Source organism: Salmo salar, chromosome 13 (genome assembly GCF_965601325.2).
Source record: "Salmo salar chromosome 13, fSalSal1, whole genome shotgun sequence".
Lineage (NCBI taxonomy): Eukaryota > Metazoa > Chordata > Actinopteri > Salmoniformes > Salmonidae > Salmo > Salmo salar.
The window spans coordinates 67825940-67838255 of NC_138303.1; the positions used below are offsets into that span (position 1 = coordinate 67825940).

Consider the following 12316-nt stretch of genomic DNA (forward strand, 5'->3'; position numbering starts at 1 on the left):
TAGCAAGACACCCCCAATAAAGCAGTGGTTCGGCAGGTGGTGACCACAGACCACTTCTCAGTTCTTATGCTTCCTGGCTGATGTTTTGGTCACTTTTGAATGCTGGCGGTGCTTTCACTCTAGTGGTAGCATGAGACGGAGTCTACAACCCACACAAGTGGCTCAGGTAGTGCAGCTCATCCAGGATGGCACATCAATGCGAGCTGTGGTAAGAAGGTTTGCTGTGTCTGTCAGCGTAGTGTCCAGAGCATGGAGGCGCTACCAGGAGACAGGCCAGTACATCAGGAGACATGGAGGAGGCCGTAGGAGGGCAACAACCCAGCAGCAGGACCGCTACCTCCGCCTTTGTGCAAGGAGGAGCAGGAGGAGCACTGCCAGAGCCCTGCAAAATGACCTCCAGCAGGCCACAAATGTGCATGTGTCTGCTCAAACGGTAAGAAACAGATTCCATGAGGGTGGTATGAGGGCCCGACGTCCACAGGTGGGGGTTGTGCTTACAGCCCAACACCGTGCAGGACGTTTGGCATTTGCCATAGAACACCAAGATTGGCAGATTCGCCACTGGCGCCCTGTGCTCTTCACAGATGAAGCAGGTTCACACTGAGCACGTGACAGACGTGACAGAGTCTGGAGACGCCGTGGAGAACGTTCTGCTGCCTGCAACATCCTCCAGCATGACCGGTTTGGTGGTGGGTCTGTCATGGTGTGGGGTGGCATTTCTTTGGGGTGCCGCACAGCCCTCCATGTGCTCGCCAGAGGTAGCCTGACTGCCATTAGGTACCGAGATGAGATCCTCAGACCCCTTGTGAGACCATATGCTGGTGCGGTTGGCCCTGGGTTCCTCCTAATGCAAACAATGCTAGACCTCATGTGACTGGAGTGTGTCAGCAGTTCCTGCAAGAGGAAGGCATTGATGCTATGGACTGGCCCGCCCGTTCCCCAGACCTGAATCCAATTGAGCACATCTGGGACATCATGTCTCGCTCCATCCACCAACGCCACGTTGCACCACAGACTGTTCAGGAGTTGGCGGATGCTTTAGTCCAGGTCTGGGAGGAGATCCCTCAGGAGACCATCTGCCACCTCATCAGGAGCATGCCCAGGCATTGTAGGGAGGTCATACAGGCACGTGGAGGCCACACACACTACTGAGCCTCATTTTGACTTGTTTTAAGGACATTACATCAAAGTTGGATCAGCCTGTAGTGTGGTTTTCCACTTTAATTTTGAGTGTGACTCCAAATCCAGACCTCCATGGGTTGATAAATTGGATTTCCATTGATTATTTTTGTGTGATTTTGTTGTCAGCACATTAAACTATGTAAAGAAAAAAATATTTAATAAGATTATTTCATTCAATCAGATCTAGGATGTGTTATTTTAGTGTTCCCTTTATTTTTTTTAGCAGTATATATATATCTTACAAGTTGCTGGTGCTCGGGGCTAGAGCTGGGACCAGTGTAGTGTGTCAAGTGTGATAGAAGTGTAGGGGTTAAAGAGTGTTTTGTGTGTGATGTGTTAATTGTAAGACGTGAGAGGGTTAAATTGTGTCTGCTAAAAGGAGTTAAGGGATCTTACTGATGCTGAGCTAACTCCTGTGTGTTTCTGAGAGATAACAGGGTTAATGTACAGGGTGTGTGTGTGTGTCAAAATCAAACGTCTATTGGTCGCGTACACAGTTTAGAAGATTTTATAGCAGGTGCAGCGAAATGCTTGTCCAAAAATGTCGAACAAGTACACAAATAATAATAAAACACTAGAACCAAGAAATCATGAATGTCAGAACGAATCCAGTTAACAACCAAAATAACCCTGTATCAGTAACCCAAATTCAATCTGTGTACATACACCAAAAAGGTAAACTAAGAATGATATGCACATCAGATATATTAGAATGAGCTATGTGAAGAACACAGTAGATGAATACACAGTGTGAAAAACAGTATAAAAGAAACGGTCCCATGTTTAATGTGTTGTGAATGTACAAAACATTTCCATGACAGACTGACCAGGTGAATCCAGGTGAAAGCTATGATCCCTTATGGAAGTCACCTGTTAAATCCACTTCAATCAGTATAGATGAAGGGGAGGAGACAGGTTAAAGAAGGAGTTTTAAATCTTGAGACAATTACTACAGGGATTGTGCATGTGTGCCATTCCGAGGGTGAATGGGTAGGACAAAAGATGTAAGTGCCTTTGAACGAAGTATGGTAGTAGGTGCCAGACGCACCGGTTTGAGTGTGTCAAGAACTGCAACGCTGCAACGCTCAACAGTTTCCTGTGTTTATTAAGAATGGTCCACCACCCAAAGGACATCCAGCCAACTTGACACAACTGTGGGAAGCATTGAAGTCAACATGGGCCATCATCATGTTTGCGAGTTAATATATACAGTATGTGCGTGTGTTGCAAATGTGCTGTAAATATCCTGGATGGGCTGACCGCAAGAGCCATTCAGCTGATGGCGGTGCAGTTGCCATACCAGGCGGGGATGTAGCCTGAGAGAATGCTCTCAATGGTGCATCTGTAGAATTTCGTGAGGGTCTTAGGGGCCGTGCTGAATTTATTCAGCCGCCTGAGGTTGTAGAGGCGCTGTTGCGCCTTCTTCACAACGGTGTCGGTGTGGTGGGACCATTTCAGGTTCTCAATGATGTGCACGCCAAGGAACTTGAAGCTTTTGACCCTCTCCACTCCGGCTCCATTGATGTAGATGGGGGCATGCTCCCTCCTCTGTCTCCTATAGTTCACGATCAGCTCCTTTTTTTTTTACATTGAGGGAGAGGTTATTTTCCTGATACCACTGTCATGTCCTCAGCAAACTTGATGATTGAGTAAGAGTCATGAGTAGCCACGCGGTCATGGATTAACAGGGAGTACTGGAGGGGGCTGAGTACACACCCCCGTGTTAAAGATCAGTGTGGAGGAGGTGTTGTTGCCTAGCCTCACCACCTGGGGTCAGCCCGTCAGGAAGTCTAGGACACAATTGAACAGGGAGGGGTTCAGATCCAGGGCCCTGAGCATAATGACATACTTGGAGGGCACTATGGTGTTTGGAAGCAGAGCTGTAGTCGATGAACAGCATTTCACATACGTATTCCTCTTGTCCAGGTGGGATAAGGCAGTGTGCAGTGTATTAGTATGCAAATTGTATTGGGTATAGGTGATATGGTGGTGGTGATATGGTCATTGACCAGCCTCTCAAAGCACTTCATGGTGACAGAGTTGAGTGCTGTGTGTGTTTGTGTGTGTGCGTGTGTGTGTGTGCGCACACGTAAAGGCTTAAGGAGCTTGCAGAGCTCTTACGGTGCAGAGGGAAGCTATGAGCCCAGAGCTTAGCCCGTCAGCACTTTACTGTCTCTAAGACCTTGCCTGGTGACCATTCAACTTCGGACAGTCTCTTTCAAAGCCTGTGTCACCGCAAAAGGTCTCCCCCCATTTCAGCCCTGTCATGTATTTTAATGCATCCTCAATGCAAGCCGACTTGTTATTTTAGTACATTTATGCTGAAGACAAAGGAAATTGTATCTCTTTTTTCTTTCTCTCTCGTTCCCTCCATGCAATGTGTCGGCTTGTTGTAATATATAAAACCTTCATTTATTTTTTGTGGATTATTCCCGACAGCCGACACCCAGACAGGCAAGGTCAGAAGTGTTGCTAAATCACTAACAATAATCTGGTTTGTGGATTTGCCACAAATAAGCAATATTCGCTCTCACAGAATGTTCCATTTCTTTTGTAGTTAGCATTTTTCTCCAACTGAGTTATTTCATCCCCTTCTCCTCCCGATCTGCAGCCTTTTGAATTAAGCCACTAGGATTAGAGTGTCTTTTTCTATTCCAAACTTGATCATTGTAGGATGTCTTTAAATCAGAAAAAGTAGCGAAATTAAATGAATAAAAAAAACTGGATGGGGAGAAAAGACGCGTGATTGTTGTTGTTGTTCAGCGTGTGATTGGCATGCTTAGTGATTGTTGTTGTTCAGCGTGTGATTGGCATGCTTAGTGATTGTTGTTGTTCAGCGTGTGATTGGCATGCTTAGTGATTGTTGTTGTTCAGCGTGTGATTGGCATGCTTAGTGATTGTTGTTGTTCAGCGTGTGATTGGCATGCTTAGTGATTGTTGTTGTTCAGCGTGTGATTGGCATGCTTAGTGATTGTTGTTGTTGTTCAGCGTGTGATTGGCATGCTTAGTGATTGTTGTTGTTGTTCAGCGTGTGATTGGCATGCTTAGTGATTGTTGTTGTTCAGCGTGTGATTGGCATGCTTAGTGATTGTTGTTGTTGTTCAGCGTGTGATTGGCATGCTTAGTGATTGTTGTTGTTGTTCAGCGTGTGATTGGCATGCTTAGTGATTGTTGTTGTTGTTCAGCGTGTGATTGGCATGCTTAGTGATTGTTGTTGTTGTTCAGCGTGTGATTGGCATGCTTAGTGATTGTTGTTGTTGTTCAGCGTGTGATTGGCATGCTTAGTGATTGTTGTTGTTGTTCAGCGTGTGATTGGCATGCTTAGTGATTGTTGTTGTTGTTCAGCGTGTGATTGGCATGCTTAGTGATTGTTGTTGTTGTTCAGCGTGTGATTGGCATGCTTAGTGATTGTTGTTGTTCAGCGTGTGATTGGCATGCTTAGTGATTGTGACAGATAGAAGGATAGCCAAATGTGTTAATGATAGACGGGGTCCACTAGGAAAACAGTTCTCAATATAGGAGTGCTGATTTCGGGTACATTTTGCCTTTTAGATCACAATGAATAAGATTACACAGACAGAAGGAACCTGATCCTAGATCAGCACTCCAGCTCTGAAACGCTTGATACATAAGCTCCTGTCTTCTTTGGCTCTGACGAACTGTAGCTGACCAACTCTCTTGTTATCTTTCTCAGAACGATTTTCTTGAACCTAACCAGTCAGGCTTCAAGACAGGTCACTCAACTGAGACTGCTCTCCTCTGTATCACAGAGGCTCTCCGCTCTGCCAAAGCTGACTCCGCTGTTCTCATCCTCCTAGATCTATCCGCTGCCTTCGACACCGTGAATCATCAGATCCTCCTCTCCACCTCTCTTAGGACTGGCCGTCTTAGGCTCTGCACACTGCTGGATTGCATCCTACCTGGCAAGTCGCTCCTACCAGGTGGTGTGGAGAGGATATGTGTCTGCACCACATGCTCTCACTACTGGTGTCATCCAGGGCTCGGTTCTAGGCCCTGTCCTCTCTATAAACCAAGTCACTTGGCACCATCATATCCTCTCATGATCTCTTCTATCATTGCTATGTGGATGATACTCAAATACTTTTCTCATTCACCCCTTCTGACACCCAGGTGGCGACACACATCTCTACATGCCTGGCAGATATTTCAGGTTGGATGTTGGCCCACCCCTTCAAGCTCAAATTCGACAAGACAGAGCTGCTCTTTATCCCAGGAAGGGCTGCCTGCTCCAAGACCTCTCCATCATGGTCGGAAACTCCACGGTGTCCCCCTCCCAGAGTGCAAAAAACCTTGGTGTGACCCTGGGCAACACCCTGTTGTTCTCTGCAAACATCAAAGCAGTGGCTCACTCCTGCAGGTTCATGCTCTACAACATCTGTAGAGTACAACTTTTCCTCACACAGGAACCGGCCTCAGGTCCTACTCGTCATATCCCGTCTGAACTACTGCAACTCTGTTGGCTGGGCTCCTCGCTTGTGCCATCAAACCCCTGCAACTTATCCAGAACGCCGCAGACTGTCTGGTATTCAACCTTCCCAAGTTCACTCATGTTACCCCACTCTTCCGTACACCCCAATGGCTTTCAGTCGAAGCTCACATCCACTAATTAATTTCAACTAATTATTATTAAGTAACTAGTTCCACAGCCTTTTTTTGTTTATTCAACTTTTCGGTCAAAGTGTTACCTGAACATAACATTTTTAGTTGGCCCAATCTTAGCTCCAGCAGGAGAAAACGTAAGCAAAAATTCTGTCAACTTAAAATGATGTGTTTGCTCAACTTGTCTCATATGTTCAACTAGAAATTATTATTTGGGGCATTTTACCTAAAAAAGGCTCTGGAACTAGTTACACACCCACTCACAGCGCTTTTAACATATAACGTTTTCTATGTACATATTTGATACACGTTGACATACATAATTACATTGTAAATGTTCAGTTACAGTGCATTCAGAAAGTATTCAGACCCCTTGACTTTTTCCAGATTTTTTTTACGCTACAGCCTTATTCTAAAATGGATGAAAGTCATTTTTTCCCTCATCAATCTACACACAACACCCCATAATGACAAAGCAAAAACAGGTTTTTAGACATTTTTGCAAATGTATTACAAATAGAAAAAAACAGATATATTACATCTACATAAGTATTCAGATCCTTTACTCAGTACTTTGTTGAAGCACCTTTGGCAGCGATTACAGCATTGAGTCTTCCTGGGTATGACGCTACAAGCTCGGCACACCTGTATTTGGGAAGTTTCTCCCATTCTTCTCTCCAGATCCTCTCAAACTCTGTCAGGTTGGATGGGGAGCATCGCTGCACAGCTATTTTCAGGTCTCTCCAGGTTCAAGTCCAGGCTCTGGGTGGACCACCCAAGGACATTCACAGACTTGTCCCAAAGCCACTCCTGCGTGGTCTTGGCTGTGTGGTTAGGGTCGTTGTCCTGTTGGAAGGTGAACCTTCGCCCCAGTCTGAGGTGCTGAGCGATCTGGAGCAGGTTTTAATCAAGGAACTCTGTACTTTGCTCCGTTCATCTTTTCCTCGATCCTGACTAGTCTCCCAGTCCCTGCCACTGAAAAACATCCCCACATCATGATGCTGCCACCACCATGCTTCACCATAGGGATGGTGCCAGGTTTCCTCCAGACGTCATGCTTGGCATTTGGGCCAAAGAGTTAAATCATGGTTTCATCAGACCAGAGAATCTTGTTTCTCATGTTGTTGTCATGTTGTGTTCCTACCATGCTATGTTGTTGTCTTAGGTCTCTCTTTATGTAGTGTTGTCTCTCTTGTCGTGATGTGTGTTTTGTACTATATTTTTATTTAATTTATTTTTATTTTTAATCCCATCCCCTGTCCACGCAGGAGGCCTTTTGCCTTTTGGTAGGCTGTCATTGTAAATAAGAATTTGTTCTTAACTCACTTGCCTAGTTAAATAAAAATAAGTAAAATAAATAAATGGTCTGAGAGTCCTTCAGGTGCCTTTTGGCAAACTCCAAGCGGGCTGACGTGCCTTTTAATGAGAAGTGGCTTTCGTCTGGCCACTCTACCATAAAGGCCTGATTGGTGGAGTGCTGCAGAGATGGTTGTCCTTCTGAAAGGTTTTCCCATCTCCACAGAGGAACTCTGGAGCTCTGTCAGAGTGACCATCGGGTTCTTGGCCACCTCCCTGACCAAGGCCCTTCTCCCCTGATTGCTCAGTTTGGCCGGGCAGCCAGCTCTCTTTAAGAGTCTTGGTGGTTCCAAACTTCTTCCATTTAAGATAGATGGAGGCCACTGTGTTCTTGGGGTCCTTCAATGCTGCAGAATTGTTTTGGTACCCTTCCCCAGATCTGTGCCTCGACCACAATTCTGTCTCGGAGCTCTACGGACAATTCCTTCGACCTCATGGTTTGATTTTTGCTCTGATATTCACTGTCACTGTCAACCTTATATAGACAGGTGTGTACATTTCCAAATCATGTCCAATCAATTGAATTTACCACAGGTGGACTCCAATCAAGTTGTAGAAACATCTCAAGGATGATCAATGGAAACAGGATGCACCTGAGCTCAATTTCGAGTCTCATAGCAAAGGGTCTGAATACTTATGTAAATAAGGTATTTCTGTATTTTGTTTTTTATACATTTGCAAAGATTTCTAAAAACCTGTTTTCGCTTTGTCATTACGGGGTATTGTGTGTAAATTGATGAGGAACATGTTTTATTTAATCCATCTTAGAATAAGGCTGTAACATAACAAAATGTGGGAAAAGTCAAGGGGTCTGAATACTTTCCGAATGCACTGTATACTGTCATTATTATTCAACTTGTCCTTACCTGGGATTTGAACTCACAACCTCTTCAACCACATTCCAATCTTCCTGCTATGCCACCATGCCTGTATCAATGATAACTTATTCTGACTATTCTCTCATCATTGATTTGATTTACTTACTTAAGCAATTTTATGTTTTTCTGTATAGTTGTCTAGTGTTTGTGGGGCATATTACTCTGTTTAAATAACACCATTTACGTGGTCTGAATTTTTGCCTATGTTTTCTCATGTTGGAGCTAAGTTTGGGCCAACAAAAAATGTTACATTCTGGTAAAACTTTGATTGAAAAGTTGAGTAAACAAAAGAAAGGAACCAGTTACTTAATAATATTTAGTTGAAACAACTAGATTTTTTTTACAGTGTAGTTTTAACCACTTCTATTCCTGATTTTCTAGCTCTCCGTCGGTCCCCATCGTTCGGAGTTAGCTAGCTTTATGGTCTCTTAGCTTGCTAGTTGGCTACCAGCGCTGCATGTGGTTTCTAACTAGAAACCTTTGGGCTAACCCCCACTCAGTCTGCGTGACTAAACCCGAGCGGTACTGTTTCATCAAGTATGTTACCCCACATTTGAAAAGAGGAGCTTGGTCATGGGTCCAGAACATAATAAAAAATTATTTGTAGACTGCAAATTGACTGCAAGAAGCCCAACCAGGTATAACATTTGACTAAAACATAATCCTTTCAAACCTTGCTTACATTTGTAAACAATTACATACAGTACATACTCTGTTATGCGTGAAAATACTAAGAGATTTCGAAAATTCTAATCACTTGGAGCTGATTTGTCCAACAATAAAATAAAAATTGGATCAGAAAACTTGGGGGGCCAAATAAAATAACCCACGGGCCAAATTCGGGACACTAGTTGGGGAACCTTGTCGGAACCCATAGTTGTTTCTACTATTGTCTACCATTTTGGCAACAGTTGCATTAGCAGCTTAGAGTACTCTCCAGTCCAAAGGCTAACACTTTCCCCCTTCTCTTCCCCCACCCAATAACAGAAAGCGGAAATCGCTGTGGCCCCATTGACAATCACGCTGGTCCGGGAGGAGGTGATCGACTTTTCCAAGCCCTTCATGTCACTGGGCATTTCCATCATGATCAAGAAGCCCCAGAAGTCGAAACCTGGGGTGTTCTCCTTCCTGGACCCGCTGGCCTACGAGATCTGGATGTGCATTGTGTTTGCCTACATCGGCGTGAGCGTGGTGCTCTTCCTGGTCAGCCGCTTCAGCCCGTACGAGTGGCACACCGAGGAGCCCGAGGAGGGCACCGACGGTCCGCCCAGCGACCAGCCCCCCAACGAGTTCGGCATCTTCAACTCCCTCTGGTTCTCCCTGGGCGCCTTCATGCAGCAGGGCTGTGACATCTCCCCCAGGTGAGAGATATATGGATTGCTACTTAGACTGCATGATATATTACTACTACAGTACATGCATACTACTACAATACACACTTACTACTACAGCAATATATTCTGATACATTATACCGAAACATCCCCCAGCTGGGAGATAAATATCACTACTACTACTACTACTACTACTACTACTACAGGAAATACATACTATTACATTACACCCAAACATCCCTTAGGTGAGAGACAAACACACACACATTCATTACACACATAATACTACATTACATCCAAATGTCTCCTCAATGTCCTTTTCTTTATTGGGTTATGTGTTAAAGGCTTGTTGACATTGATAACAGCTGCCTCGGGATGCGATGGATCATACAGGATACAGGTTTCATTCGCTCGTTAACTATTAGTATCTTCACTGTCTGTTGCAGAACAAACATAGTTACTTCACTCTGTACAATTGCAATTTGCACCCTAGTTTTCTTCATGGATATTCACACCAAAATCGGCGCTTTATGTCGTATAAGTGAAAATAACAAAATATCATTGGCCTGTAGATTTGAATTAAGTATGATTTGAATTATTGTTTGTAGCCACTGTCTCTGCTATGCTTTACTGTGTGTGTGTGTGGGGGGGGGGGGGGGGGTGGGGGGGGTGCATTGTGATCTGTCTGTTTTAGCATTTATCATCTGCTTTAGAGGGATATTGCACTGCTGTCCCATTGTCTTTGATGTGTCTGGTGTGTATTTGTGCTATGTTTCATACACTGTATTTCTGCGTTCAACAGGCACGAGAGGTCAAAGGGTATATCATTCATTACTTACTATTAGCTACCTCTCGTACGATCATGAACCACAAAAAACTATTCCGTAACCATTCAGTGCTGGGTGTCATTGCTTCCGGGTCAAGCTTCCTGTCTTAGCTACCTCTCGTCCGATCATGAACCACAAAAAACTATTCCGTAACCATTCAGTGCTGGGTGTCATTGCTTCCGGGTCAAGCTTCCTGTCTGTGACACACTTTTCTGCCCACTCAGCATCTACTTGCTGTCCTGTAGTCGTGATAAGGATCTTTAGGGTTTGTGTAGCTCTTTTTATAGTAATTTCATGACAGACCTGGGTCAAATAGCCTACATAATATCCTGTGTCAAATACTTAAATGCATTTGAGTTGTGCTTGGTCTAGTTTGAAGTTTGCACTTTTAGGACTATTTGCTCTGTGATACCAGGAAAACTAAAACAAGCACAGCTCAAAGTATTTGAAAGGACTTGAGGTATGTATTTTACATGTGTCAAATAGGTCCTAAGTCTGCTTTATGATCCCTGGAGTTATTTTAAAGGTAGACTCAGCGATATAAAGTTAGCATTACATTATCAGTTGTGGGGACTTCCGCAAAACATACAAAGACAGCCAAAAGCAGAAGGTTGATCTCCCCTACATTATCTTTGGTTCATTCTGCTGCTCGTGGTCACATCATATAGCTGAGTTTTAGTTTCAGCTCTTCCAGTCTTTAATGGTTCCTATATATCTCTCTTCCTCTAAGGTTCCTATATACTGTAGATCATAGTCTTTAAGATTAAGAATGGAATAAGACTGAGAGGAGGGACCAAAATCAGCCTGTATTTTTCAGCCCTCCTACACAGGACCAGAGCAGAGGCATACACAAGATGGAGAACACTAAGGTACATTAGACAAGAGCACCGTCAAAATTATAGTGCCTGTTACGTAGCATCCTAAAACATCCTATAGCACCTCTACCTTGAGGGAGCTATAGTGGGCCTATGATTTTGACTTAAGTCCACTTCATTTTAAGTAGTCCACTTGAGAAGGGATCCTCATCCACCAAATACTGTATATAATTCCGTAAACTTTCCCAAAATTCTCAGGTTTTCCAGTAATCCCAGTTCGGGATTCTCGCAATCAAGAGGGAATACGCAGGAAAAGTAATCATCCAACTGGGATTCCTCCAACTGGGAAGTTCTGGGAATTTTGGGACGTTTTTCTGGAAATGTATGACCTGCTACTGTTTAGTCATTTAGTCAGCATTCATTATTTAGTATTGAAACATTTAGAATTGATACATTTTGTCTACATTGTCCTTTTGTCTCTCCACAGTGTGGCCTGCCTACTGTGCCTGTCTGTGCCACACCTGTTACAGTAATCCCACGGGCCCTGTCCCAATCTGTCACCAAAAGAGCCCTTGTTCACTCTGGAGGGGTCAACTGAAGTTTACCCTGACAAGGGGACATGTAAATCCCCCCACCGAGGGATTAGGGAAATGACAATGAAATGCGGGAATGACAAGGGCACTGTTTTAGTGATGGGTTTGAGGCTATGCCACACCACTCATCTGTAGTGATGATAAGGAAAGGAAGCTGGTGTACGTGTAAGGCATATACAGGAAGCCATCTCACACTGATAACATACACAGTCCAATCAGAGATGATGACCCAGTGGTGAGATGATTGACAGGTCTAAAGGTTATTCGCTACTGAAGTTCCGTCTTTTACCTTAATGAAGGTTAATTCCGCTTCTCTCACACACATACAGACACTCACACACACACGTCTCCCCAAGGCACCCCATAATAATTAATGCAGTAATTTATATCCCTGTGTGCTCGTCTCCGATGGTAATGCCGGGTCTCCATGGCAACAGAGAGGGGAGTGTGTGTGGGTGAAGTGGTGACATGGGAGCTCCCTAATTGAGAACAAATCCCAGTTTAGAGTAACTAAAGATGCAGGCTGCATCCCAAATGGCAGCCTATTCCCTATATATTGCAGTACTTTTGAGTCCTATGCCATTTGCGACGCACCACGCTGTTATTGAGTCAGGAGACCAGACAGATACTTAATTATTTACACTATTAAGATATTCACAATATCATAATAATATTCAGAAATCTTTGTGGATGCTGAAGGCAGTATGTCAAC

At 44.1% G+C, this 12316-nt stretch overlaps 1 protein-coding gene across 2 annotated transcripts in view; it reads left to right on the plus strand.

Annotated features, from left to right (window-relative positions):
• Positions 1–12316, plus strand: part of LOC106567580 (glutamate receptor 4) — a 179368-nt gene that overhangs the window by 138257 nt on the left and 28795 nt on the right. For both annotated transcript variants that reach the window (XM_014137067.3, XM_014137066.3), the window contains exon 11: positions 9024–9397. In XM_014137067.3, the coding sequence (XP_013992542.1) occupies positions 9024–9397 (374 nt within the window). The remainder of the gene's footprint in view (positions 1–9023; positions 9398–12316) is intronic.